This window comes from Plenodomus lingam (genome assembly GCF_022343315.1).
Source record: "Plenodomus lingam strain CAN1 chromosome Unknown contig_26, whole genome shotgun sequence".
NCBI classification, from domain to species: Eukaryota; Fungi; Ascomycota; class Dothideomycetes; order Pleosporales; family Leptosphaeriaceae; genus Plenodomus; species Plenodomus lingam.
In genome coordinates this window covers 1,134,785-1,158,523 of record NW_027093941.1, presented here as the reverse complement: position 1 = coordinate 1,158,523, position 23,739 = coordinate 1,134,785, and the positions used below count along the sequence as shown (strand labels likewise).

Genomic DNA, 23,739 nt, shown 5'->3' with positions numbered 1-23,739 from the left:
CTTGATGTTGGAGCGGTCTCCCTTGATAGCATAATCAATAGACACACTACTTCTCGCTCCATCGACGTCCCCATACAGGTCCCCTTTACGCGTCCCATCGCATATACCTAGGTGCACAGAGGTCAAGGCGCAAGCATCGCCCGTGATGTGGGACGTGGACGGCCCGTCACGGCTTTGAGCCGCCTTGTCGTGGACCCTGGGCAAACTATACCCCGCATATTCACGTACAGGGCCGCGGCTCAGTTCCGACAACATACATCATTGACCCACGCGGGCCAGCCTCGGGGAAGCAAGATGTTTGGTCATCTCCTTTACTCTTGGGTGCGCTGCAGCTGTGAAGATGCTTCGCACGCTCCTTTCGCGGTCACCGAAGCTTGCCCGGCGGCTGCATACCCCGCGGCGAGGCATCCTCACTCCAGCTTACAGCGTGGGGCCATCCGAGGTAAGTCGTCTGCTACGGATACGGATACAGCATTGCAATGGACGGCTCTGATCACCTTCACAGCCCCCTTTGTTGGAGTACACTGTCCCACAGCACTTTGCAACTGTTGTGAAGCAATATGGCGATCGTGACGCGTCTGTCGACTCCCTTGCCTAGAACCCAGTTGGCTCAACTGACGGAATGCAGAGTAATATCACATCACCAACGAATACGGCTCACATATGATGCGCTCGATCAAGACTCGAATACCCTGGCTCGAGGACTGCAGAAGCTGGGTGTGAAGAAGGGCGATCGAGTCGCCGTGTCGCTAGGGAATAATGCTGAGTTTGCGACTGTATGCAGGGCATGTCGTCGCATATTCGGGACGTTCGCTGACCGTTGTTTAGGTCACATATGCGCTGTTTAAGCTTGGGGCTATACTTGTATGCCGATTCCGATTTTAAGAGGAAAGAACTCGCAAGCTAACGAGTGGTTCTAGGTGCCATTGAATCCTGCCTTCAATGCGCCGCAAGTCCTCTCCGCACTCAATCACCTGGCCGCCTCCCATCTTATCATCGGTGCCGAAACAAACCTTCCTCGCAAAGACCCACGCTCCAATATCCCACTTCTCACACATCTGGTGCCAAATCTTGCCGGGATAACGCTTCAGTCGGAACTCGTACCCTCCTTACAGCATGTTGTTCTCGTCGATAACTCACAAGGGCGGGTTGATATCAGTGAACAGAAGAGCTTAACAAGATATCAACATGTGATGGAAGACGGGGCACATGACAGCGCATTAGAAGATCAAGGTCTTGATGCGAATGACATTGTAAACATACAATTTACCTCGGGCACCACGAGCATGCCGAAAGCGGCGTGCCTGAGCCACCGCAGTATATTGAATAATGGCAACAGCATTGGCGACAGAATGCTATTGACACCAGATGATGTCATCTGCTGTCCGCCTCCATTATTCCAGTAGGTCCAGCATTGGGGCCGTAATGTATACTTAGTTAATAAGTAGCAGTTGCTTTGGTTGCATCCTCGGATACATGGCCACGGCCACGCACGGCAGCGCAATAGTCTTCCCCAAAGAAGCCTTTGATCCTGTAGCCACCCTCGAGGCAGTCCGCGAATACAAAGCTACAGGCCTGTACGGTGTACCCACCATGTTTGTTGCAGAGCTCGAGCTCCTCGCCCTCGGCGCCGTACCGCGAGATGGCTATCAGTACCTACGCACTGGCATCGCTGCAGGATCTTCTATCCCTGCTGAACTCATGCGAAAGCTACACAAGATGTTGAACCTCACCGAACTCACAATCTGCTACGGCATGACCGAAACCAGTCCCGTTTCTGCCATGACCACCACCGACGATCCGCTCGACAAGCGCATCGACAGCGTCGGCAAACTCATGCCCCACATCACCGCCAAAGTCGTCGATCCACTAGACTGGTCGCGTACCCTCGCCATCGGCGAGCGCGGCGAACTCGCCGTCTCGGGGTACCACGTCATGAAGGGATATTGGAGCGACGAGGCGCGCACCAAAGAGGTCTTGCGACCCGATCCAGATGGCAGGCTGTGGATGCATACAGGTGACGAAGCCTCACTGGATGAGCAAGGATACATCAAGATCACGGGTAGGATCAAAGACCTCATCATTAAAGGCGGAGAGAACATCCACCCGCTCGAAGTGGAAAACTGCCTCTTTGGCCACCCGGCCGTGAGCGAGGTCAGCGTCGTAGGCCTTCCAGATGAACGGTACGGAGAAGTGGTTGCCGCGTTTGTGGTCCGCCATGACGGAGACGAGGGAAGGGTGACGGCAGATGAACTGAGGAATTGGGTCCGTGAGAAGTTGAGCCACCATCTTGGTACGTGCTAGTCATGTTTATTGATTTTCTCCTCGTTGCGGTACCTTCATCCCTTCGGATTTCCGCATCCTGTGCATCGGTTCTATATGCAATGAAGAAGGAAGCAACTGACGATTTGTCAAACACAGTGCCTAAATATATCTTCTGGGTCGACGGCTACCCCAAGACGGCAAGTGGCAAGATTCAGAAGTTCAGGTTGAAGGAGCAGGGCTGTGAGATGGTCAAGGCGGGGAAAGGTCTGGAGTGAATATGAGCTTGGGAAGCAGGGGGAGGGATGGAGTTGTTGACAGTTGGTAACTTAATTCCAATTGAATACAGGATTGATGATTAGAATGGTTCAAGTAAAGATTATGTCAGATTGACTTGATGTATGCATGCAAAACCTGTAGAAACTAACCACTTGAAGCAGCCTTTTCTGAGCCTTTTTGGGTATGTTTTCGTGAGTTTCTGATGCGATTTTGGGTAGAGATGATGGTGGGTGATTTGGTACAGGAGAGCAGGGGGTACCTGAATGAGACGGTAAATATAGCTATAGGCAAGTACTCGCTTTTTCTTACGCCTGCTTGATGGAGGATTTGAGGAGAGATTAGGACGGGAACGTGATATGGCATGGTGTGGGATGATTGGTTTGAAAATTGAATGCAGAGATATTGCAGACCGCGAGTGGTGTGCTGAATATCAGGATAGATGAGTGAACGAGTGAATAAACACATCCCCCACAGCTCCAACTCTCCGCAAAGCAAAAAAAAAAAAAAAAAAAAGCTCGCCCCATCTACAACAAACCCACGCGATGCCATACAAATATCAGACTTGATCCACCCATCCACATCTGTCTCTAGATGTGAAAACTACGCCGTGAAACACCCCATTCAATCCCCTCTTCTAAGTCAGCATGTCCGACCACTCATCTACATTACACACACCACACTCATAGAAACAATAGCGCAGCGCAACGCCAAACTCACCACATGCACACGCGCCCCTTGCGCACATACCCATCCTCAGCCTGGGTAGCAGCGGCACCGTAAGCCCACGGCATGCAGACATGATACGGAGGTACTGCGGCTGGATGCGTCACCGTGGTATGTAGAGTAAGCATGTGGAATATGGGTTTGGGTATATAAGAGTGATGTATGCCATGTACCGGCCGGGACTTGTGGGCGGTGAGATTGGGCAGCAAAGGCTGTCATGTTGGTAGTTGGGGTGCGAGTCGTAGGGCAGGTGGGTTGGTTGGCCGGACCAGTCACGGCGAGTTGGAGGGTGAATGACTTGTGTGGGCTTGGGGTTGGTAGGTGATTGGGCTGGTGGGTGGGTGATTGGGGGGCGGGGGCGGGGTGTGAGGTGTGGTGTGTGTATGTGTGGTATGGGATGGCTACAGAGCTATGCAAAGATGTGTAGGTGTAGAGATGATAGTAGTGCATTCTGATATGTGCTGTGATACTGGCTTTGGAATTATAATGGTATAAAATACTACTGTCTAGTTTCCTCCGGGGTAAAATATCGATGTTCTGAATTGATCATCGCCTTTCGTATGTTGGCTGCGGCCGCACTATGGAGGTATACAAGGTAACCGGATGAATGGAACGAGGAAGATCATGTTGCTTGTTACTCACCGGTATGATACCTCACTTGAAAATTGTCAAACCTTATTCAGAGAGAGAGAGAGAGAAAGGAATAAAAAGGATCAGAAGAAAAAGGCTGAAAGATTGTCGACCTGATGGGGTTTTTGGAAGATTTAGGGGGGTTCAGCCGGATAAGTTGTACATGATCTAGACTGTTCAAAGCATCTTCTGATTACTTTTGACAGAGGAAGAGAGTTATAGCGGTGCGAGTTATAAGTGATCTAGATCAGTCATTCAGAATGTAAACAGAAAGAGCCCGGCCGGTCTCAGAACTAGGTTCCGCGTTATACCGGGAGCGGTCAAATAGACAATTAGCGGCCCTCTGTTGCGGCCAGGGAACCTGTCAGAGACTTTGGGCCAGAAGCCAGACTAAGTATGTATTGTAAGTACTTAGACTACTGCGAACTATTGGTGGCTGGCGGGGGAAATAAGGGTAGTGTCGTTGCAAGCGGAAAGAGGAAGAAGAGGCGTAAGGATGGAACTATCTCGGGGGGCTGCGGAGTTACCATACCGTACCGGCAAGGCACGTGCCGAGTGAGGCCCGTGCGCCAGATTCACAGCCTCGAAGGCATTGCGGGTAGAAAAGCAGGTCTTGGTCGAGACTGCGCGTGTCACTGGCGTCATGGACATGGAGAGATGATGACACTTTACAGAATTAAAGTGAGGGCACCACCATCCCGGAGAGATCACAACAGAGCGATGGAGCACCAGGGTAGCCAGCATGCCTATCAAACTGCGAGCTTGCAAAAGAAACAATTTCGTTGGACGAGGTAGATGGGAGCCGAGCAGGTCATGGCATTGCTACGTAAGTGGCAGAGAGCTGAGGTGCAATGTCACCCAAGTCAGCGGTACGCATCTGCAACTTGTGGCGGGTGACTGCTTCAAGCTTGGAAACCCACGAGCTGTCGCACGGTGTTCCAAGGTTTCCGGGTTTGGAAGTTTGGAACCAAAGCGACAGGGCTGGCGGTGGCCCCAAGGTCTAGAGTATGGTAGGTGGCTCACAAGAGACAAAGGGCAGCAGATACGGTAGAGAGATGCCACATTATCCACTTCGCGTTTGATCTCCTTCCTATGCACTCGAACCGTACATCGAAGCCACCTTGTGCGCGACGCTTGCCGGCATCCCCCGGGTTGAGGATATCGCCAGTTCATCATACTTCAGGCATCCAAGGGTCTAAGTGATCTAACGCTCGGCATGTATAACACTGCATATGAGCGAAGGAGAAGGCTACCGGTACGGCCAGGGCCAGACCTCGTGCATGTGTATACAGTAGGTAGGTAGACCCTCGAGCCGGTTGTCAGGAAGAACGCATGGGCCAAGGTGGCTTGCTATGGCCGTTGGGCCTTGGAACCTTCTATCCGCATGATTCTATCCTCATCTTTCCGGGACTGATCTCGATGGAAGCTGTACGCAAGCTGTACGGTATAAATCTGCTGCGTGCATTTGTGGGAGAGAGAGGGAGCTTGCCTGATCTTTTTCCATTGCAATGAGACTTTCCATCCAGACTTGCTGACCCGCCCTCTTTTTCATCCTCGTATCCTTTAGGCCAGTCTACAAAGCCTCTCTCTCACGCGTTAGCCTAATCCGTCGTACTCTCCCTCTATTGGATGAAATAGCTCTGGTACCAAGGCACGCCAAAGAAAAAACACCGCACCGCCTGCAATTAAGGGTGTTTCATCGGCCAGGCTCAATTCGGCTACCCTGCATTTCCGGGTTCCGTGGGGCTACATCATCTGGCATCTTATATATTCACGACGCTTCGCCGAAGAAAACGGTTTCAGAATAGTGCTTGGACACACAGTTATCAAGCCTTCGAAACCCAAGTCATCTATTCCTCTCCAAAGCACATCTAACCATCCAACAACCAACATCAACTCTACATCTCCATCACACTTACTCGACAATGTTCTCCTGCGTCAACTACGAGCGTGGATGCCGAGGCCGGGCCAACAACACCGCTGCACGATGCGATAGCTGTGTTACTCTGAATATTTCAAGTCGGTCCAACAGCGCTTCATCTACATCTTCTTCCAGCAGTCGATCATCACAAACAGCCTACTCGGCCATGACAAACTCATTCGCATCGCTATCTCAATTAAAATCGCCCAGCCCCGATAGAACTTCCTGACGAGCACGACAACGGCAGTACTATCTTGCCACCTTTCACGAATTTGAACGACTTTCCTACCTCTTAGCGACTTAGCGAGCCATGGTGTTCAGTGAATGCCATGTTCTTCTTTCTTCCTGTGGATGCTTGGCCACCACCACACAGGCAACATCTTGGGCTTCTGCATCAACATTCACACGGTTCAAATACTCAGCTTCACTATTGTACAATAATTTTGGATGGATGCGGTTTGCAGGCTGACGGCTATGATGGGTGGAAGCGTTGACGCAACTATGATGTTACAAGAAAACATCATCTCTCTTATACGGTACCGGTACTCTTCTAGAATGGAAGACAATTTCAAATCAATACATTGTTGCATCGACAATCATCATGAGTTTCCGCCTGTACCACCACCATGCATTTTTGACTGTTCCCACCCGATGCATGCTGTATTATGCATTTGAAATTTTCCTTGAAGCGTATCATGCGATCCATCGTCTCCAATTGCGTCCGCCTAGCAAGGCACCAATCCACACGCCTGTGTGAAGACCTACACACCCCATAATCCCCACAATGCACACCTATACGAAACACTGCACACCCAATCCCCACAACACAGACTCTCCAAGCCCTACATGCATACATAGTAATCCACAAACAAACAAAAAAACCCAAACCCAGCACGGGACCTCAAATCCGCAGATCCGCACCAAGCCTTCAGTGCCCCACCAACTCCCTCTCCCGCTCCAACTAAAACACCCCATCCGGCTGCCAGATTGGCAAAGAAGCTACAACGTTACGAGAAAATCCGCGGTCCAGACTGACCACGTCGTCCTCTGTAAATCGATCGAGCCTTTCGCGGGTGATCGCCCGTCCTCGCGACTCCGCCAATTAAACTGCAAGTTTTTCGCCTTGGAAACTTGGGGCTCTAGACTCGACTCGACGTCGTGCCCCATCTCGCAGCCCATCTAAAACGTGCCGGCGCCCGCTGCACAATGACGTTTTGCTGGGCTTTTGGGACTGGTGCATAAATCGAAGTCTGACATGGACTGGGTGGAAGCGCTGCAATGTGTTTAGGTAATTTCAAAGGGGAGGGGGGTTTATTTGAAATGCTTGAGTGAGAGGTGTTTTTTTTTTCGGTTGGTCGGTCTGGTGGGTAGTATGGCGTGCGTATTGGGTTTGGGTTTGGGTGAGGATCTTGGGATCGTGGGATTTGGAGGACAGGCGGGTGGTGCTGTGGTTGCTTTGCCCAGGTGTGCATGTGTGGTCTGATGCCGAGGTGGGCTTGGCTGGAATGGACTGAATGTTGGGGTCGGTGGTTATCAGGGGACTACAGTTTGGATATGCACCTTGAGAGATTTTCGTGATTACTTGACTCCATCGGCTGGGTTTTGGACTTCATGATGCAGCCTGCAGCCGTTGATTACAGATGTTGGTGACCCTAGCCATTGCCTTCCATCGTCGTTTACCTTTGGCAGCATGCGAGTATCATAGGAAGCAGTCTCTTGTGCAAAGGAGCTAGGTACCGGTACGCATCGTTGTAGCCAGACGTTCCAATCGTTTCCACAAGTGTTCTTCCGTCGCCCAACGAGTGCAAGGGTGTAATCTGGTTTCGAGGTCGTGATTACCTAACCAGGTAAGTATCTCCGGCCAGGACGGCATCATTTGCTATTACTACCTACGCTCACACCGGAAGCTGGCATCTGTATACAAATGAATCTATGGAAACAAGTGCAGGTTCAGTGTTTTGGCACGAGAAATCGTACGTGTTGAGGTCGAGGACATGAGTGAAAGCGACCCCGCATCTCACACTCAGCCTCGATGCCAGCTGTAAATCGTAATTCAGCCTCACTGCTCAGCTGGCTGCCTAATGCCTGAGAATTGGAATATCACTATGGATTGCTCTCTGATTCTCTTCATCTCCATAGCAATACTCTCAGTGCAACTATGGCAGCCAATGCGGGCACAACCTCTCGTGCGTTCAACGAGCTCTGCAATGTTTGCAAGGAAATCATGCACGCCATTCGTGTAGAAGGTCAACATGGGAACCTAATCCATCAACATTCATTGCTCTCACTTTCTCAATCAGTCGATCTGGCTTGTGGAATCTGCACTGTGCTCCTGGAGCATGTAAAATGGGAATATCTGCAGGGCTACGCTCTAGAGAGAGAAACGGAATTGCTGGAGGAGTTTTTCCCCATCTTGTGCTCCTCTGATACATCATGTGTCGCGTGGCAGAGCTCGTTCGAGCTTACCTTGACATCAGAAGCGGTGGAAGATTTGAACCTCACATTTACTCTGGACGCAGTTCAAGACAGCAGCGGTCCGGCTTCTCCATTTCTATACCGCCTGCATTCAAGCTGACACGTGAGACTAGACGAGGAAAATGACTACAAGCCTGCTTCAACGACTGATTCCGATCCAGCCCATGAGCTGGTCGTCTCTTGGTTAGAGCAATGCGTCAAAGGGCATGCACGTTGCAATCATCGTCGACCAAATAAATGGTTCCCCACGCGGGTGCTCGACATCGGAGACTCCGAAGACGATATTATACGTCTGATCAACGACCGCGATGCTCTCCCCAATGAGCCATACGCCACCCTTTCCCATTGCTGGGGAATGTATCCAACGCCCAAAACGTTGCAGGAGAACTACAAGGCGCGCTGTGCGAAAATCCACCCTGATGAGCTTACCAAAACCTTCATGGATGCAATTCAAATCATACGCTCGTTAGGACTACGTTATATATGGATAGATAGTCTCTGCATCGTGCAAGACAGCCCGGACGATTGGGGTAATGAGGCGGCTAGAATGAGTAATGTGTACCGATATGGCTACATCAACATCGCAGCCACTGGTGCTACAAACGGCAGTGAAGGGTGCCATTGGGACAGAAGCCCAGACGACATACGACCTACCATCTTCGCCGTCGCATGGAGCCACTTGGAAAACGGACAGAGCTGGCGATACCAAGTCGTGCCTGACCCCGACTTTTGGGCACGGAAATTATTAAACGAGCCCCTCAATCAGAGAGGTTGGATTCTACAAGAGCGAATTCTCGCTCCTCGTGTCATACACTTTGGTCGTGCACAGCTCTTCTGGGAATGCAGAGAGACGATAGCATGCGAGACGTATTGGAAAGGTTTACCGCCGAGTCTTCGACAAAACACCTTTGTCGACGTAAAGACACTGGATCTCGGCGACGCACCGCAGGATGAGCGGTGGCCCAGTCGATATACCTCTGATTTGGAGATGCCACAGACGATGATGCACCGGTTATGGGACATGGTGTTGCGCTACGCACGGCCAGTCAAACTCCAAGAAGTAAACTTCTACGCAGCATTGAATGACGCATCAGTCTACCGAGACTGGACCACAATAGCCGAGTTGTACTCCCTTGGGCTTTTAACCATGAAGCAGGACAAACTCGTTGCCCTGTCCGGTATCGCAAGTGTCATTGTACTCGACAAAGGCAGAGACACACACGACGGATATCTGGCCGGCCTATGGCATTCATCCCTACCCCTTCATCTCCTCTGGATCACAGAAGTCTACACTAGAAATAGATCGGCCGGGCCAGAGACATGCACGCCGATTGCCTACCTAGACCACCAACCCGGCCAATACATTGCCCCATCGTGGTCGTGGGCTTCAATCGAGGGCAAGATTTCCTTTGCATGGTGCCACAACAATTACAACACAAAAGAGCGCCTAGCCACACTCGAAGACGCAAGAGTAGTCTGGGCAAGAGAAGGAGCCAGATTCGGCAGTGTTGAATTCGGAGAAGTGAGCGTATCCGCTCCCGTCGCATCAGTGCTGTGGGAAGACGCTGCAGGTAATCCAGGCACAACAGCACCCATGTCTGGCACCATAACCCATGTTTTCCCAATAGACCACAATCACCAAATGGCCGTGGCAGTCCCGCCAGATGCTGCCGACCAAGCCGAAATCCGTTTCGACACCGTTCTGCAGAGCCGTCCTAGCGAACTCGTGCTGGTGCCTGTTATTGGGACGGCGAAGAAGTTGGCGCATGAGCGGGAGCTGGTGTTGGGTCTTGTGCTCCATCGGCTGGAGGGGTCGACGCAGTTTAGGCGGTTGGGAGTGTTTCATACGACGAGGCTGCGTATTAATAGGATTCTTAGGAAGTTGCCTCGACGGACTGTGACTATAGTGTAATGGGCCGGAGGCTTTCATCATTCTCCAGCAATTTCATCTTTTCTGATTCCACACCCAAGCATAGTGGCCATTCAGTCGTTCAATTCTTGACATTGATTTGACACATAGACCTCATTTTCCATTCATTCAGAAAATCGTCAAGATAGATAAACACAACAAAAACCCGCTAAACTATGGTATCAAAACATCCTACAACCTCGCCTCTACCGCTTTCTCCCCCTGCTGCTGCTGTTGCTGCTGCCCTTGTCCCTCCCCTATCTGCAGCGCATCCTCCAAAATCTGCATGAACCTGTAAACATCTTCAAAGGTATTATACAACGGAACAGGCGCCACCCGAATGATCCCAGGCTTCCGCTTGTCACAAATAACGCCCCTGCGCTCGAGCTCCGCGCTCGCCTCCTCGAAGATGTCCTCTGTGAGCAGGACGCTGAGTTGGGCGCCGCGGAAGCGGGGGTCCGAGGGCGTGATGATTTGGAAGGGGAAGTCACCATTCTTGATGTTGCGGGCTGCGATTTGGGTGAGAAGGTGTTCGGCGTAGGCGGTGAGGAGCAGGGAGCGCGAGCGCAGATGCGCCATGGATGTCTTTTGGAAGACGCTGAGGGCGCCGGAGAGACAAGTCAAGTCGACGATGGAGGGGTTGGAGCACTGGAAGCCCTGGGCGCCGGGCGTGGGCACGAATCGGTTGTCCATGAGGAAGCGGGAGGACTTGTCGTGGCCGTACCAGCCCTTGAGGCCGGTGTAGTGCTCGTTGTTGCCGTGCTTCTCGTGGATAAAGGCTCCGGCGATGGCACCTGCGCCTGCGTTCATGTACTTGTACGTACACCAGCAGGCGAAGTCGACGTCCCAGTCGTGGAGCTTTAGTTCAACGTTGCCCGCGGCGTGCGCGAGATCCCAGCCAATGGTGATGCCGTGCTTGCGTGCATGTGCAGTGATGGTGGGGATGTCGAGGAGTTGGCCACTGTAGTATTGGATGCCGGGGAGCATGATGAGAGCAAGTTCGTCGACATTGTCGTCGATGAGCTTGAGGATGTTTTTGGTGGTCATGGTGTAGCCCTCGTCTGGCTCTACCAGTAGCATTGATTTCTTGGGGTCGAGACCATGCCATTCTATCTGCGATTCTATGGCATACCAATCGCTGGGGAAGGGCCGCCATTCGCACATGATCTTGTGCTTCTTTTCCGTGGGCTTGTAGAAGGCTGCCATCATCAAGTGGAGATTGATGGTCAGTGTGTTCATTGCGACAATCTCAGATGGCGCTGCGCCAACAATGTCGGACATCTTCCTCGAGCATTCTGCAACCATGTCTTGGTAAGGGGTGAGGGGGGAGTCCTCGAGGCGTGTGAAGTGGCCGCCGACACCGATGGAGCCCCATGTCTTGAGATATGCGTTCAGGTGTTCGCCAACGGCCTTTGGCTGTAAGCCCAGGGAGTTTCCGCAGAAGTAGATACTCTCTTCATCCGCGCTTGATGCCGCAGCTGCTGTTTTGGTATCGTCTTTGAGTGTTTTGCGCTTTAGTTGCGCCTTGGTTGGTACAATGAAGTCTGATCGGTGAGTTTCGGGTATTTGAGTGTTGTTGTCAAGACATTGTGCAAAGGCCAATGATTCGGCATTTGCTGGCCATTCTGGCTTTTGCCCTTGGCGAAGCTGTTGGATTGCGTTGTTGGCGTCCATTGTGCGGAAGGTGTTCTGATGGGAGTATGTGATGAGTAGACGCCCTGAGCCGAGTTGTTGTGAATGCGGAAGATGGGGCTACGTGAGGAGCAGCCAGATCTATTAGATATAGTAGCTACAGTTGCTCAATTACGTCTACGATGAAGACTGTTCGCGTGGTGGCTTGCATCCGACGCTCGACACTAACTATCCGTTAACCACCTTCCGCTTTTGCGATCGAGATGTGGTTCCGACAGGTCTTCCGACAGCCTCCGTTCCGTCAGTGAGCGGCGCATGTCTCTGTGACGCTATGTTGTCCCTCTTACCAAGTGGGCACAATAACTGGGACAACAGGCATGGGCATTCGTATGTTTAAATCTGCAATAAATGCGGTGTTCGCGCTGGAAGATGGAAGTATCTTCCCGGATCACCACATCTGACACAATAACATTCTGATCTACTACATCCTTCAACATGAGTCCTCACAGAATTGATGCCCTTCCTTCACCGGCAGCTTTGCCTCAATATGGAATCTCCTCGAACGGCTTTCTGCCCGCCGAAGCCCCTCTCAGTCGCCTGCCACATGCATACTATCAGCCATGGGAGCTGATTACCGATGTTCTGCCTGCGTTGATCGAGGCACAACAAATACGGGAATGGGTAGACAAGCTTCCCGTTCTCAGTACCGAGTATCTTGATAGCGAAGCAGAATGGCAGAGAGCCCACTCGCTATTAGCTGTAATCGCCCAAGGATACATATGGACAGGCCCTGAGCCATCACAGGTAACAGACGTTCTCGCAATTCCAGCTTCATCATCAGTCACTTACATTGTACAGAGACTACCTCCTGCTGTCACCGTACCCTTCCTCCAGACTGCCGAGCACCTTGAGGTGCATCCTGTGGCTACTTATGCAGCACTGAATCTGTGGAACTGGACGCCACTAGAAGACAATGCGGACCTCACTCAACCCGAAAACATGGTTGCACTGCATACAGCCACAGGCACCGACGACGAGTCGTGGTTCTTCATCATCTCCAACGCCATGGAAGCAAGAGCAGGTCCACTGATCGAAATCATGCTTGGTGCCATCGAAGCCGTCGAACGCAACGACGTCCCCAAGATCATACATGCTCTAGAGTACCTGAGTCAAGGCTTGAAGAGCATCGGGCAACTTTTAGAGCGTATGGATGAGCGATGCAACCCCCAAATGTTCTACCACACCATTCGGCCATTCCTAGCAGGCAGCATGAACATGGAGGCTGCAGGATTGCCCAACGGCGTATTCTACGACGAAGGCGACGGAAAGGGTTCGTGGAGGAAATACCGCGGCGGCAGTAACGGGCAAAGCTCGCTGCTACAGTTCTTCGATGCCGTCCTATCCGTGAACCACGCCCGAAGTGGTGGCTTCCATTCCGAGATGCGCGGATACATGCCGGGATCTCACGCCCGATTTCTCGACGATGTCGAAGCCATTGCAAACATACGCGACTACGTCGACAGTCACCAAGACAACTTGCCCCTTTTGACAGCTTTCAACGAGGCGGTTGCGGCGCTTAGCGGCTTTCGCGACAAGCACATTGCTCTCGTGACTCGATACATCATCATCCCCAGTCGCCAAGCCAAACCACAGAACCTGGTTAAGCGCAGAGATATTGCATCGGCTTCGAGCAAGCTGGCGTCGGAAAAGCCAAAGACACAGGAACTAGTGGGTACAGGAGGCACGACACTGATACCGTTTCTGCGCACGTCGAGAGACGAAACAAGCGAAACCAAAGTTGTGCGTTGAAAGTCGCACCCGTCTCAATAGCAAGTCTTTTGATGCAGATGGAGCCTGTACATCAGTGGGGGGAATATCATCTAACATGGTCGCTACCCGCCTGCGGACTGATCATAGATGGGGAAAAGTGGAATGTCAGCAACAGAGGCACCATCCAGAGTATGCGTGCCAGGCTGGAGGAAATCCTGCAGCCCTTGATCATTCTCATTAAGCCAGGGCAGTGCAAAGAAGTCTGCATCATAGATGGTCCAGTCAAACGGATCCGAAGATGCCAAATGAGCCTGTCCCGATCGCAAGGGCACCAGAGCCTCGGGTGGCGGACGGGATGGCGGCTGATCTGACGGTTGGCTACTACGGGCAGTTGGAATAGATGGTAGTAATCCAAATAATTCTGAAGAAGCCTGCTTTCTTTGCAAGCGCAACTGGAGTTCCTTGTTCTTGACATACGATGTGATGACCTTGGTAAGTGAATGTGCAATAAGGGAGTACTGGCGGGCGTGGGGATCGACCTCGCAGAAGTAGTCTAAGCAGCGGATTGCATCTGCACAATTGTCCTTCAGAGTCAATCCGGACTCGCCGAGACCACCGACGGCCAGGACGAGGGTTGCCGTAAAAAGCCAGGAGCTGGTATCATTCAGTCAGTCGGTGCATGTCAACATGTGAAGCTGTTGTAAATCTTACACGACAAGGGGCATCCTGCGCGGCATTTGCCCCGTCTCGATCAAGGTCTGCACAGAGTCTACCAAAGAGGAGGCAGCATCAAGCGCAGCATATGCATATTTCTGTTTTTCCTGATGATCCGCCTGGGTACCGCCGCTCTTCAAGGAAACGCCCATGTGCTCATACAGGTCGTAGATCAAGAAAGGTCTGGTGAGGAGCATGATTCCATAATAGTACGAGCATAGCGTGGAGCAAGCTCCTACGGCTGCCTCTCGAGTCACGCCGTTGTTTGTAGACTGCAGAATCGTCTGGGACAAGTTGGATAGGTATTTCGATGCCCAACCCTTCAGCTGCCGGGATACATAGTCGGCAATGCGGAGTGAGATGCGTTTGCGTGAGTACACCTCGACGACGACGCGTTCGATAATCATGAAGATCTGTACGCTGGCATCTAGTATGTCGACGCTTGTGTCACTGCCTGATCCCTTTTCGCTGTACTTGACGGTACAATCCACGTCTGACGTCGTGGGTGGTCGGCCTAAAACATTGCTTATAAGCTGGTCGACAACCCGCAGACTCTTCCATATGCGATCTCGCCTGATTTTGATGGGTTGTCCAAAGGATGCGTTGACTTCTGTCCGATGGATACCAATAGCGTATGCCGCGCGTGCCGCCAGCGCTGGAAGACGTCAGCCCACTGAATCCTTGTTCGTTGCTCATGTAGCCGACAAGTTCTAAGCCATCCTTCATTTACGCGGGCATCTGATATCATTCGTAGAAACGGGGAGACATGTACTTACAAAAGTATAGGTACGCCCCATTGGGTTGAAACGCCCGCAGCATATAGAGGGCAACGAGAATAAACCCTTGAACAGTCGGCGCATTCATGTTATTACACATATGCTTCACAAGTTGATCTCTAGACTGCTCGAACCAGGCCTGCGCTCTGCTTTCGCCATGCTCTTGCGCGCCAATGGCAAGTACCAAGAAGAACATGGCCGCTCCACAATCGTCCGACGGTGAAGAGACACCCGCGGCCCATACCCTCAACTCTCTGATCAATTCGTCTTTCTGGAAGAGATCCACCAGACCACTGGTCGCGACTGTATACCCGTCGACGAGAGCTGGTATCTCCTGCGGTGTCACAGCGAGGGATCCCTGACCATTGCCAGAAGTAGTCGGGGCCACTTCAATGATAGAATCACGGACAGCTTGAGTAGAGATGCCCTCGGAGTCCACTTCAGATGCAATAAGATGTCTCACAGTCTGTAGGAAAGATAGAGGAGCGCAGTCACCAATGAATATGACTTTGCCTTGGGCGTCTCGAAGAATCCGACCTTCCAACGGCACAACCGTATCGTCTTGGTGGTCGTTCCGACTCACTGTTGGTGAGAGGGAAGCCTCTCTCTCGGTAACACCATCATGACTTCTGCGGCGCGGAGGCGGAGTCGGACCACGAGGCCTGATGAAAGTGTGAGGAGTGTTCCCAGCGGAGCGAACTTGGGATTGCGCATTTGCGGTGCTGAAGGCACAGGTGTCTGCACGATTCTTCCTGGTGCAGTACGCGCACGGCTGTTCTCCGTCACATTTAGTCTTTCTCTTTTTACAGAGATCGCAGGCTACCGTCACGCGGTCAGTTCGACGTCGCTTTTCCGGTCGAGGCGGTGAGTCCGGGGTCGTGGCCATGGTCATTTTTCGTGGCGAATCGTTTGGTGCTGTGACGGAACGGAAGGCTGGGCTGGCAGGACTTCATCGGATGCTCTTGACGGAAGGGCGGTTAGATGAGGGCTTGGTATTTGCGTCAGCCGAGGTTCGCAACCACGTCGTCATCCCGTCGTCGGAACCCTGGCGTCTCTTTCTACATTCTACTCTAGCATTACGAACAATGGTCGCAAACTACACATAAGACGGCAAAGGTAGAGTCAACAACATGGCCAAAATCCATATTCATTCACAGCAACAGAATTCACCATATCAATATCTAAAGAAACTTCGAACGCAACCATATTCTACTGTACATGGCCGCCCAACGTCTACCTAACTAAACTGCACATCATCCCAACCCACCTCATCACACCCAAATACCGCCATCCACCTCACTCCCCCAAACCCAAACCACCTTCCCCCAATATCACCACCCCCAGCCCCCACGGCCTCTACTTCTGCCTCCGCCCGCAACCCCCCGCACCAACACCGGGTATTAGTTCCTCCGCAAGTGGGCCAGAACGCGTCTCCACGTTCTCCCCGCGGCATGCAGCCTAGGTATGTACGCAAGGCCGACTAGGTGCCAGAAGAAGCAGCTGAGATCGGCATTGGGAGGGGAGTTTGGACATGGGGTACTGACTCTTCCACTCTCAGTAGGTAGGTAGATGGACGAGAGAAAAAATTCCCCCGCTTTCAAGTGTAGTGGGCGGTGGGTGGTGGGTAGTGAGAGGGTGGATTAGGTGATGGTGCAACGATCTTGTATGGTAAACACCAATTTCACACATAACTATCCCACCATTCTATTTCCCATCCCAATCCCCCCTTCCCTAAAAAATCCCATGTAAAAACAAACCCCAGCACCATACTACACCACGGTGCCTGAATCTTCCCCCCGAAATAGGCATCGGTTAGCACCCGATTCTGGCAGGATTCGCCGGGCCTTACGCCTTGTGTGTTTACCCAGTGACGTGCAGAGGCTGACTGCTTATCACATCCGGATCGAGAGGGTGCAGCGCAGTGTATACTCTTCTTGGCCGGGGAGGGGTCCGAGTATGGGCCGCGTGTTTTTGCTGGCTGGGTTGGGTTAAAGTATATAAAGTGGTACTTGGGTTGGTGATGGATGGATGGATGAATGGTTGTGTGGACGGGTACATTGATGTTGATATTGACATTAATATTGACACTGACATTGGTGTAGATATATACAGCATCCCCCCAAATCCTACATTCACTACTACCACAACCACACACCACCGGTATGCGCCCTCCAACCCTCCTCCTCGCCGCCCTCACCCTCACCCTCTCCCCAACCCCCACCCTCGCATCCCAAGAAATCGCCCTCCAGGGCTACGGCCGCTTCCTTGGAACCACAATCTCCACCAGCCTGACAAACAAGACACTCGCGACGTCCGTAGATGCCTGGCTAGGCATAGATTTTGCGAGCCAGCCGGTGGGCGAGGCGCGATTTGCTGTCGTGGGGCCGCCGGCGCCTTTTGAGGGTGTGAGAGAGGCCGGGCGGTATGGGTTGGCGTGTGTGCAGTGGGAGGGGGCGTTGGCGTACGGGCAGGGTGAGGCGTGTTTGAATATGAATGTTTTTCGGACAAAGGGGGTGGCGGATGGGGAGGAAAAGTTGCCGGTTTTGGTTTGGGTTCATGGGGTGAGTTTTTTCTCTTCTTTCCTTCAGAGTGCTGTTTTTCTTGGGGGGGAGGTGGTGTTGTTTCTTGAGTCCTCGCGTTCTCGGCTTCGTCTGAGGAGTGCCTTTGTATGAGTCCTTCAGTGGGAGAGGTCAGTTCGACGGACTGGGAGTACCACTGCAATATCCCCCCTTACCCACTACTCTCCCAAAACACCATACTGAATTACCCCCAGGGAGGCTTTGTAACCGGCAGCGCGCGATCCTTCGACGGTCCCTCCTTCGTCGCCAACTCCAAAGAGCCCATGATAGTCGTAACCTTCAACTACCGCCTAAACTCACTTGGCTTCCTGCCCAGCCCGGCGATGGAGCGTCTCGGGCTGCTGAATCTCGGGCTCCGCGACCAGGAAACCCTCTTCCAGTTTGTCCAAGCCCACATCTCGGCTTTTGGCGGCGATCCGGAACGCGTGACGCTGGGCGGCCACTCAGCAGGCGCACATAGTGTGGGTATCCATCTGTTTCACAACTACAACAAGACCGCGGGCCCGGCCCCGTTGTTCTCCCAGGCGATACTGGAGTCGGGCAGTGTGACGGCGCGCTCGTTTCCTAGTGCTTCGTATCCGCTGTACCAGGCGCAATTTGCCCGTTACCTTGATATGATTGGGTGTGGCAGCGAGGCAAACAGCTCTGATGCCAGCCTCCTATCGTGTCTGCGCTCCGCGCCCATTGACGCCATTTCAAACGCCAGCACGACCGTCTTTTTCGAATCGAATTACGCCATCACATGGCCCTTTCAACCCACGCTCGGTGGCCCCTTGTTCGAGCAACGAGGCTCTGCGTCCGGGGTCAATGGGAACTTCTACTCGATCCCCATCATCACGACCAACGTGCGCGACGAGGGGAAATGGCACGCACCAGGCGACCTGGTCACCAACGATGACTTCCTTGGCTTCTTGCACAATCTCCTGCCCAACCTGTCCGCGCAGGATCTCTCCGATTTGGCGGTGCTGTATCCAGATCCGGCCACGACGCCGATTTCCGACTCGCCGTATGCGTATAGTCCAAATTCAACGCAGTATGACAGGATCAGTGCGGCGCTGTCGGATTACATGTATATTTGTCCTGGCCAGGAAACTGCGGTTCGCTTGTCTGCGGCGGAGTCGTCGCCTCCGGTGTTTAAACTGAACTTCGCGGTGAATAATACTTTTCCGCCTTGGCAGGGGATTCCGCATACGGCAGATGGGCGCTATATATGGGCTGAACAGGGAGGAGTTGGGGGCGTCCAACATCCTGATGTGGGGACTTTGCTGCACAGTTATCTTGCAAACTTTGTGGTGAGTGGGGATCCGAATGGGAAAGGGGGCATGAATAGCAATGGGTTGAATGGGAGCGTGCCAGCAACACCAACACCGTATTGGCCGCCATATGTGGATGCCTGGGAAGAGGGGAAACCAGGGTTACAGTTGGTGATGAGGCCGTTTGGGCAGACTGCTGTGGAGAGCGATGCGGGGAGGCGGGTGCAGTGTGAGTGGTGGCGTGATGCTGAGAGGGCAGTCAGATTGGAAAAGTGAGAAAAAGGATTGACTTAACTAAAGAAACTTTGACATAATAATGCTGATTTGTCCTTTACACCGAGATTACATTTCAAACACGCATGTATGAGCGAGTTCGTTGTACGTGTAAAGATAAGGTATGATTCGGACATCCAGGTGGTGATAAGTGAAGAAAAGGAACATATATACAAGAGTTTCTCGCCCCCACTGGTCCAGCCTCAAATGCTCGGCCTAGTTGCCGTGAACGGTTTCAAAGTGCAATCCCACACGGCGACCCACAGGCGCTCAAAGCAAGTTTAAAGCCTTCTGAATGCAGCTCTTCTTCTCTTCTTCTTCTTCTTCATCTTCTTCTCATCATCCTTGGTCAGATGACTGTGTTTTGGAGAACTGTCTCGCCTACGATGGTGATGCCTTGAAGTACCGTTGCCATGCCCATCTTGCTCGCCGTCTCGGTCTTCACTGCTCTACAGTTGCTGCTTGATATCCAGGTCCACGAGATCCTTTCTCAACGACTGCGCTGCTGTACTCTGCGGCTTTTGGCCCCTCTTTCTGCTATTCAAAACATAAGCACCATTGCCTTTCAGAAGTCGTGCCGGAAAGAGGACGGCAAGGTTCTCTGCCTAGTTCCATCACCTTGCTTCTTCAATCTCCAACTTCTTGGGCCTGTTCCTCTCACGCTCCCTTTCCCTCTCCTCGTGACCATCATGATCACTGTCGTCATCATATCTCCTCCTCCTCTCCCTCTCGCGTCGATACTCTCTATCGCGCTCATCATCGCGTTCGTCTTTGCCGTCACGACTGCTGCGTTTGCTGCGCTCTTCTTTGTCACGACGCTCATATTCATCCTCTAGAGTCACGGGTTAGAGCACGCTCACAATAGTTTCAGCCTGTAGGAGTAGTACCTCTCTGCTCGCGGATCTTCCTAGTGCGATCAGCCAGTTTCTGGATGTCTTCTTTGGTCAAGACGCGCAGCACGATGACGCAGTCCATGCGCTCTTCGAACCGTTCCTTGGCTTGTTCAAGCGCCTCAGGATTTACGAGGCGGCGGTCGATACGGGTCCAACGGGCGCCTACGGGGATGTCTTTGCCTTTGAGGGCGTCTTTGTGTGGAGCTACACCCTCACGAATGGGCTCTGGATCTTCGGGAAACTTGGAGGTGGGCTTGCGGAGGATACCCTTGACGGGTTGCGGGGCTTCCTTGGGGGGAGTGACAATCTGAACACTTCTGCTCGAAGCATCGCGGTCGAGTGACTCGGGCTCTTGCACTAGTTTGGCATCGTAGATACTGGAAGAGCGCTCCTCGTAACGAGAACTGGCCGCCTCCCTAGTCGTTGGAGGTGAGGCACGAGAGCGTTCTTCGGGGTCTCGAGATCGGTCGCGGTCGCTCTTGCGACGTCGTCGTTCCCGCTCGCGGTCAGAGTCGCTGTCTCTATCGCGTGTACTGCGACTGCTTCGTTCAGCTTCTTGTTGGACACGACGGCGATAGTCCTCATCAGGATCAATGGCTGCCTCTTTTGGCGCCGACTCCTTCTTACGCTCAGCATCGCGATCTACGTAATGGCGCGGTCGCTCATCACCGCTGCCTTCTGACGAGGGCTGCTTTCTGGAAAGTCTCTCCCGATCCTCGTCTTCGTATCTTCGCTCACGAGGACGGTGGTCTGCCTCTATCGGAGGAGGATAGGCGCCAGGAATAGGAGGAGCAGATGCAATCGTGGCCGGAAGTGGAATGTCGCGGCGCTCGTCGATTCGTCTTTCACGTCGATCATCGACTTCCTTGGCGCGTCGATCGTCGGCTCGATCTCGTCTATCACGCTCGTCGTACTCTCGCCTTCGTTCTCTTTCCCGCTCCGCAGAAGCGTCTCGGTCGTTGGCAATGCGATCCTTGTCCCGTGACTTTATGAATCCGGCAGCAACGCCAGCAGCAACGCCAGCGGCAGCTCCCGCAGCCGCAGGAACAAAGTTGCCGTTGCTACCCTCCCGTTCACGCGGACGCTTTTCATAGCTATCTTGGGGGGCCGCCAGGTCCCTTTCACGGGGCAGACGAGGTTCAGGCATGCGTGCCTCAGCACGCTCGGGCTGGTAATACTGGCTAGGCGGTTCTTGGGGTCTCGCTCGTGCTACCTCAACAGCAGGCCAGACCGGCTCTCGGTCAAGAGCGTGATGATCATGGGCCACACTGGGCTGCATGGGAACAATGCCCGGGGCAATACCAAATCCGCGAGTGCTAACATTGTGGTCCTCGAAGTGACTACTACTGCCATTCAGACGTCTGTTCTCAGTATCCCGGTCCCGGCGATCAAAATCCTCGTGATACGTGTCTCTTCGGTGGTCGCGTGGTTCTTGGTGAATCGCAGTCGGGGCTCGCTGTCGAGATGCGGTTGTTCGAGCGGGGAGAGCAGGGGCTACTTCGGCATAGGGGTCGTATAGCGGAATATCTCGTGCCTTGTCCAGGGAGCCAGCCCTGGAATGACCGCGTGGGATAGCGCCGCTGACGGCACTGTTAAACTTGTCAAGGCCTCGCGTGGTGGGTGGGGGGCCCAGTTCGCGTGCAGAGCTGCGCGCAGAGCGATCCATGATCATGCTCGAAGGTCGGGCCCCACGTTCCACGCTTCCTGCACGCGGCCGCCGCCACGCCGGCTCTGTGTCACGATACATACTCGCGGGATCTGTGTAGGAATAGCCATCGTCGCCTAGCTCAGTCAGCCGTGGCGGAGCTTTGGTGGTGGTATGGTAACTGCGGCCGCCACTGGTAAGACTGTAACCCCGGTCGGCAGTATCCCTGTGGCGCGGGGTCTCGACATCTGCAACCAGTCTGGTCGAGTGGCTAGCATCATCGACGCTGTATACCTTCTTGTGGGTGGAGCGTGAAGTGCTAGGCGTAATGTACGACTCCACGGCCTTGTGATGGGCTTGCACCAGGGGACTCGAAGGGCGGTCGTGGTGGGTACTGCCGTGGGGGGAGTAGGGCGTGCGGAGGGGTAACGAGGTATTGGTCAGCGAGCTGACATTGGGACGAGAGGTATGGTCGTTTGTGTTTCTCCGTGGCCGGGCAGCAGCGTACGAGTCATACTGGACGTTGCTTGCTCGTGAGCCATTCGAGGTGGCAGGAGTAGTGTAGTAGGCCGACGAGTTGGAGTGAAAGGAGCCTGACAAGCGATCGACGCTCGACCGTGGTGAGCTAGGTCTGTAGGAGGTGTAGTCGTAATAGGGGTCTGCAAAGGTGCCCGTTGACGACCTTGCGGGGTTGGCATAGCGGCCCCGCGGCGAGGCAGGGCGGGCATATCTCGACTCCATGGCGCTCGTGAGTGTGATGGAGTTGATCTGAAGGGGAGCGGTTTTGGCCGCTGGACCCGTGGCGAGGGAGTTGCGTCGAGGGGGTAGTGGGGGATTGAGAGCGCCGGTGTAAGTGTGTCTCCGGGCGGCGACAGATGTCGCGGGGAGAGGGGTGCTGCCCAGCATAGTGTCAGCCGGTGAAGGAGGTGAGATGGGCGGGAAGGAGCGAATGGCTCAAACGGAACCAAAGAGGAAGAAGCAGTAGCCAAAGAAGAAGCAGCGACAATGGTATAAAAGCACCAACAAACCAACGGTAGCCGTGGTAGCAGCAGTTGTAGTTGTGTCCTACACAAACGCAGACACAGACACAGACACAACAGACTCAACAGGACAAGGAGAGAAGCGGGCAGACGAAGAGCAAGGGCGCAGTTGGACGTACATGGTATCCGGTGGTATATGTTCGAGGGGTACCGTGGTCGAGGGCGAGGGCCAAGTGGGCTAGAGCAGTAGGCAGTGGGCTACCAGGGATGAAGGTTGTCGCGGTGAAGGGCAAGAGGGCAGGATAGGACAGGATGCAGACTAGAAACACGGAGCCCGATGGGCGATGGGCGGTGGAAGGGTGTCGCAAATGCAATCGGCCCAAGGGCAGGGCAGCGAGTGGTGACGGAGCCAGTGCAGAACGAGGCTACAGGCTACAGGGGGGGGGGGGAGGGGCGGGGGCACAGAGGAAGGCCTTACTAGGCGACCTCTGGCGAGATTATTTGTTAGCAGCCGCTGCAGGGAAAGAGCCTGGGGAGGGAGAGAAGAGCTCGCAGTGACCGCCTGCCGACTGGGCTTGACTTGGTCACGGCAGCGGGGCAGGTTGGGCGAAAACAGGTGCACGAGTCGAGGAGTTGCAGGAATGCATATGTGTGTGGTTCGCAAAGGGGGAAGATGTCGTGTCGATGGTGAAAAGGTGAGGCAATGAGGGAGTGTGTATATGTGTGTGTGTGGGAGAGAAGAGAGAGAGAGAGAGAGAGAGAGAGAGAAAAAGAGAGGGTGTGTGTGGGATGGGGATTGTATGGATGTGGATGTGTGGATGTGTACATGTATGACAAGCAGTAGTAGGAGAAGCGATCTTCGGGGCTGCAGGGTGGTGGTGAGTAAATACAGCAAGTGGATGTAATTGATTAGCTATCGAGTAGACGAAGAGGTAGAAATGAGTAGAGAGTGAGCCGTGTCCGCTTCCTGGGCCCCTCCTGCTTGGCCACGAGGCCTGGCTAGGCTGGTCAGCACTGTAGTAGGT

General features: G+C 53.4%; 8 protein-coding genes across 8 annotated transcripts; 5 read left to right on the top strand and 3 right to left on the bottom strand.

The window, feature by feature from the left end:
• Positions 1 to 340: 340 nt before the first annotated feature.
• Positions 341 to 2,623, top strand: IAQ61_006660 (uncharacterized protein; the record flags this gene model as incomplete). The annotated part of the gene is made up of 7 exons (XM_003845506.2): positions 341 to 442; positions 506 to 576; positions 629 to 776; positions 829 to 864; positions 921 to 1,402; positions 1,452 to 2,293; positions 2,422 to 2,623. The coding sequence occupies 7 exons, from the start codon at positions 341 to 343 to the stop codon at positions 2,538 to 2,540; spliced, it is 1,800 nt and encodes a 599-aa protein (XP_003845554.1). The 3' UTR covers positions 2,541 to 2,623.
• A 1,987-nt stretch (positions 2,624 to 4,610) lies between these two features.
• On the top strand, positions 4,611 to 5,093 carry IAQ61_006659 (uncharacterized protein; the record flags this gene model as incomplete). Its single annotated transcript, XM_003845504.2, has 2 exons — positions 4,611 to 4,904; positions 5,011 to 5,093. The coding sequence occupies exons 1-2, from the start codon at positions 4,637 to 4,639 to the stop codon at positions 5,091 to 5,093; spliced, it is 351 nt and encodes a 116-aa protein (XP_003845552.1). The 5' UTR covers positions 4,611 to 4,636.
• A 2,880-nt stretch (positions 5,094 to 7,973) lies between these two features.
• On the top strand, positions 7,974 to 10,202 carry IAQ61_006658 (uncharacterized protein; the record flags this gene model as incomplete). Its single annotated transcript, XM_003845502.2, has 2 exons — positions 7,974 to 8,349; positions 8,404 to 10,202. 2 exons carry the CDS (start codon positions 7,974 to 7,976, stop codon positions 10,200 to 10,202), a joined length of 2,175 nt encoding a protein of 724 aa, XP_003845550.1.
• A 189-nt stretch (positions 10,203 to 10,391) lies between these two features.
• BNA52 (Kynureninase 2) lies at positions 10,392 to 11,873 on the bottom strand (the record flags this gene model as incomplete). The annotated part of the gene is made up of 1 exon (XM_003845501.2): positions 10,392 to 11,873. One exon carries the CDS (start codon positions 11,871 to 11,873, stop codon positions 10,392 to 10,394), a length of 1,482 nt encoding a protein of 493 aa, XP_003845549.1.
• Positions 11,874 to 12,326: 453 nt separating this feature from the next.
• Positions 12,327 to 13,640, top strand: IAQ61_006656 (uncharacterized protein; the record flags this gene model as incomplete). The annotated part of the gene is made up of 1 exon (XM_003845500.1): positions 12,327 to 13,640. One exon carries the CDS (start codon positions 12,327 to 12,329, stop codon positions 13,638 to 13,640), a length of 1,314 nt encoding a protein of 437 aa, XP_003845548.1.
• An 83-nt stretch (positions 13,641 to 13,723) lies between these two features.
• IAQ61_006655 (uncharacterized protein) lies at positions 13,724 to 16,014 on the bottom strand (the record flags this gene model as incomplete). The annotated part of the gene is made up of 3 exons (XM_003845499.2): positions 15,092 to 16,014; positions 14,313 to 14,970; positions 13,724 to 14,255 (listed from the first exon to the last, which is right to left on the bottom strand). Exons 1-3 carry the CDS (start codon positions 15,981 to 15,983, stop codon positions 13,724 to 13,726), a joined length of 2,082 nt encoding a protein of 693 aa, XP_003845547.2. The 5' UTR covers positions 15,984 to 16,014.
• An 829-nt stretch (positions 16,015 to 16,843) lies between these two features.
• IAQ61_006654 (uncharacterized protein) lies at positions 16,844 to 19,306 on the top strand. The gene is made up of 3 exons (XM_003845498.2): positions 16,844 to 17,143; positions 17,194 to 17,652; positions 17,865 to 19,306. The coding sequence occupies exons 1-3, from the start codon at positions 17,120 to 17,122 to the stop codon at positions 19,197 to 19,199; spliced, it is 1,818 nt and encodes a 605-aa protein (XP_003845546.2). The 5' UTR covers positions 16,844 to 17,119; the 3' UTR covers positions 19,200 to 19,306.
• Positions 19,307 to 19,810: 504 nt separating this feature from the next.
• On the bottom strand, positions 19,811 to 23,361 carry IAQ61_006653 (uncharacterized protein; the record flags this gene model as incomplete). Its single annotated transcript, XM_003845497.2, has 4 exons — positions 19,811 to 20,028; positions 20,084 to 22,629; positions 22,894 to 22,952; positions 23,329 to 23,361. The coding sequence occupies 4 exons, from the start codon at positions 23,359 to 23,361 to the stop codon at positions 19,811 to 19,813; spliced, it is 2,856 nt and encodes a 951-aa protein (XP_003845545.2).
• Between the last annotated feature and the right edge of the window lie 378 nt (positions 23,362 to 23,739).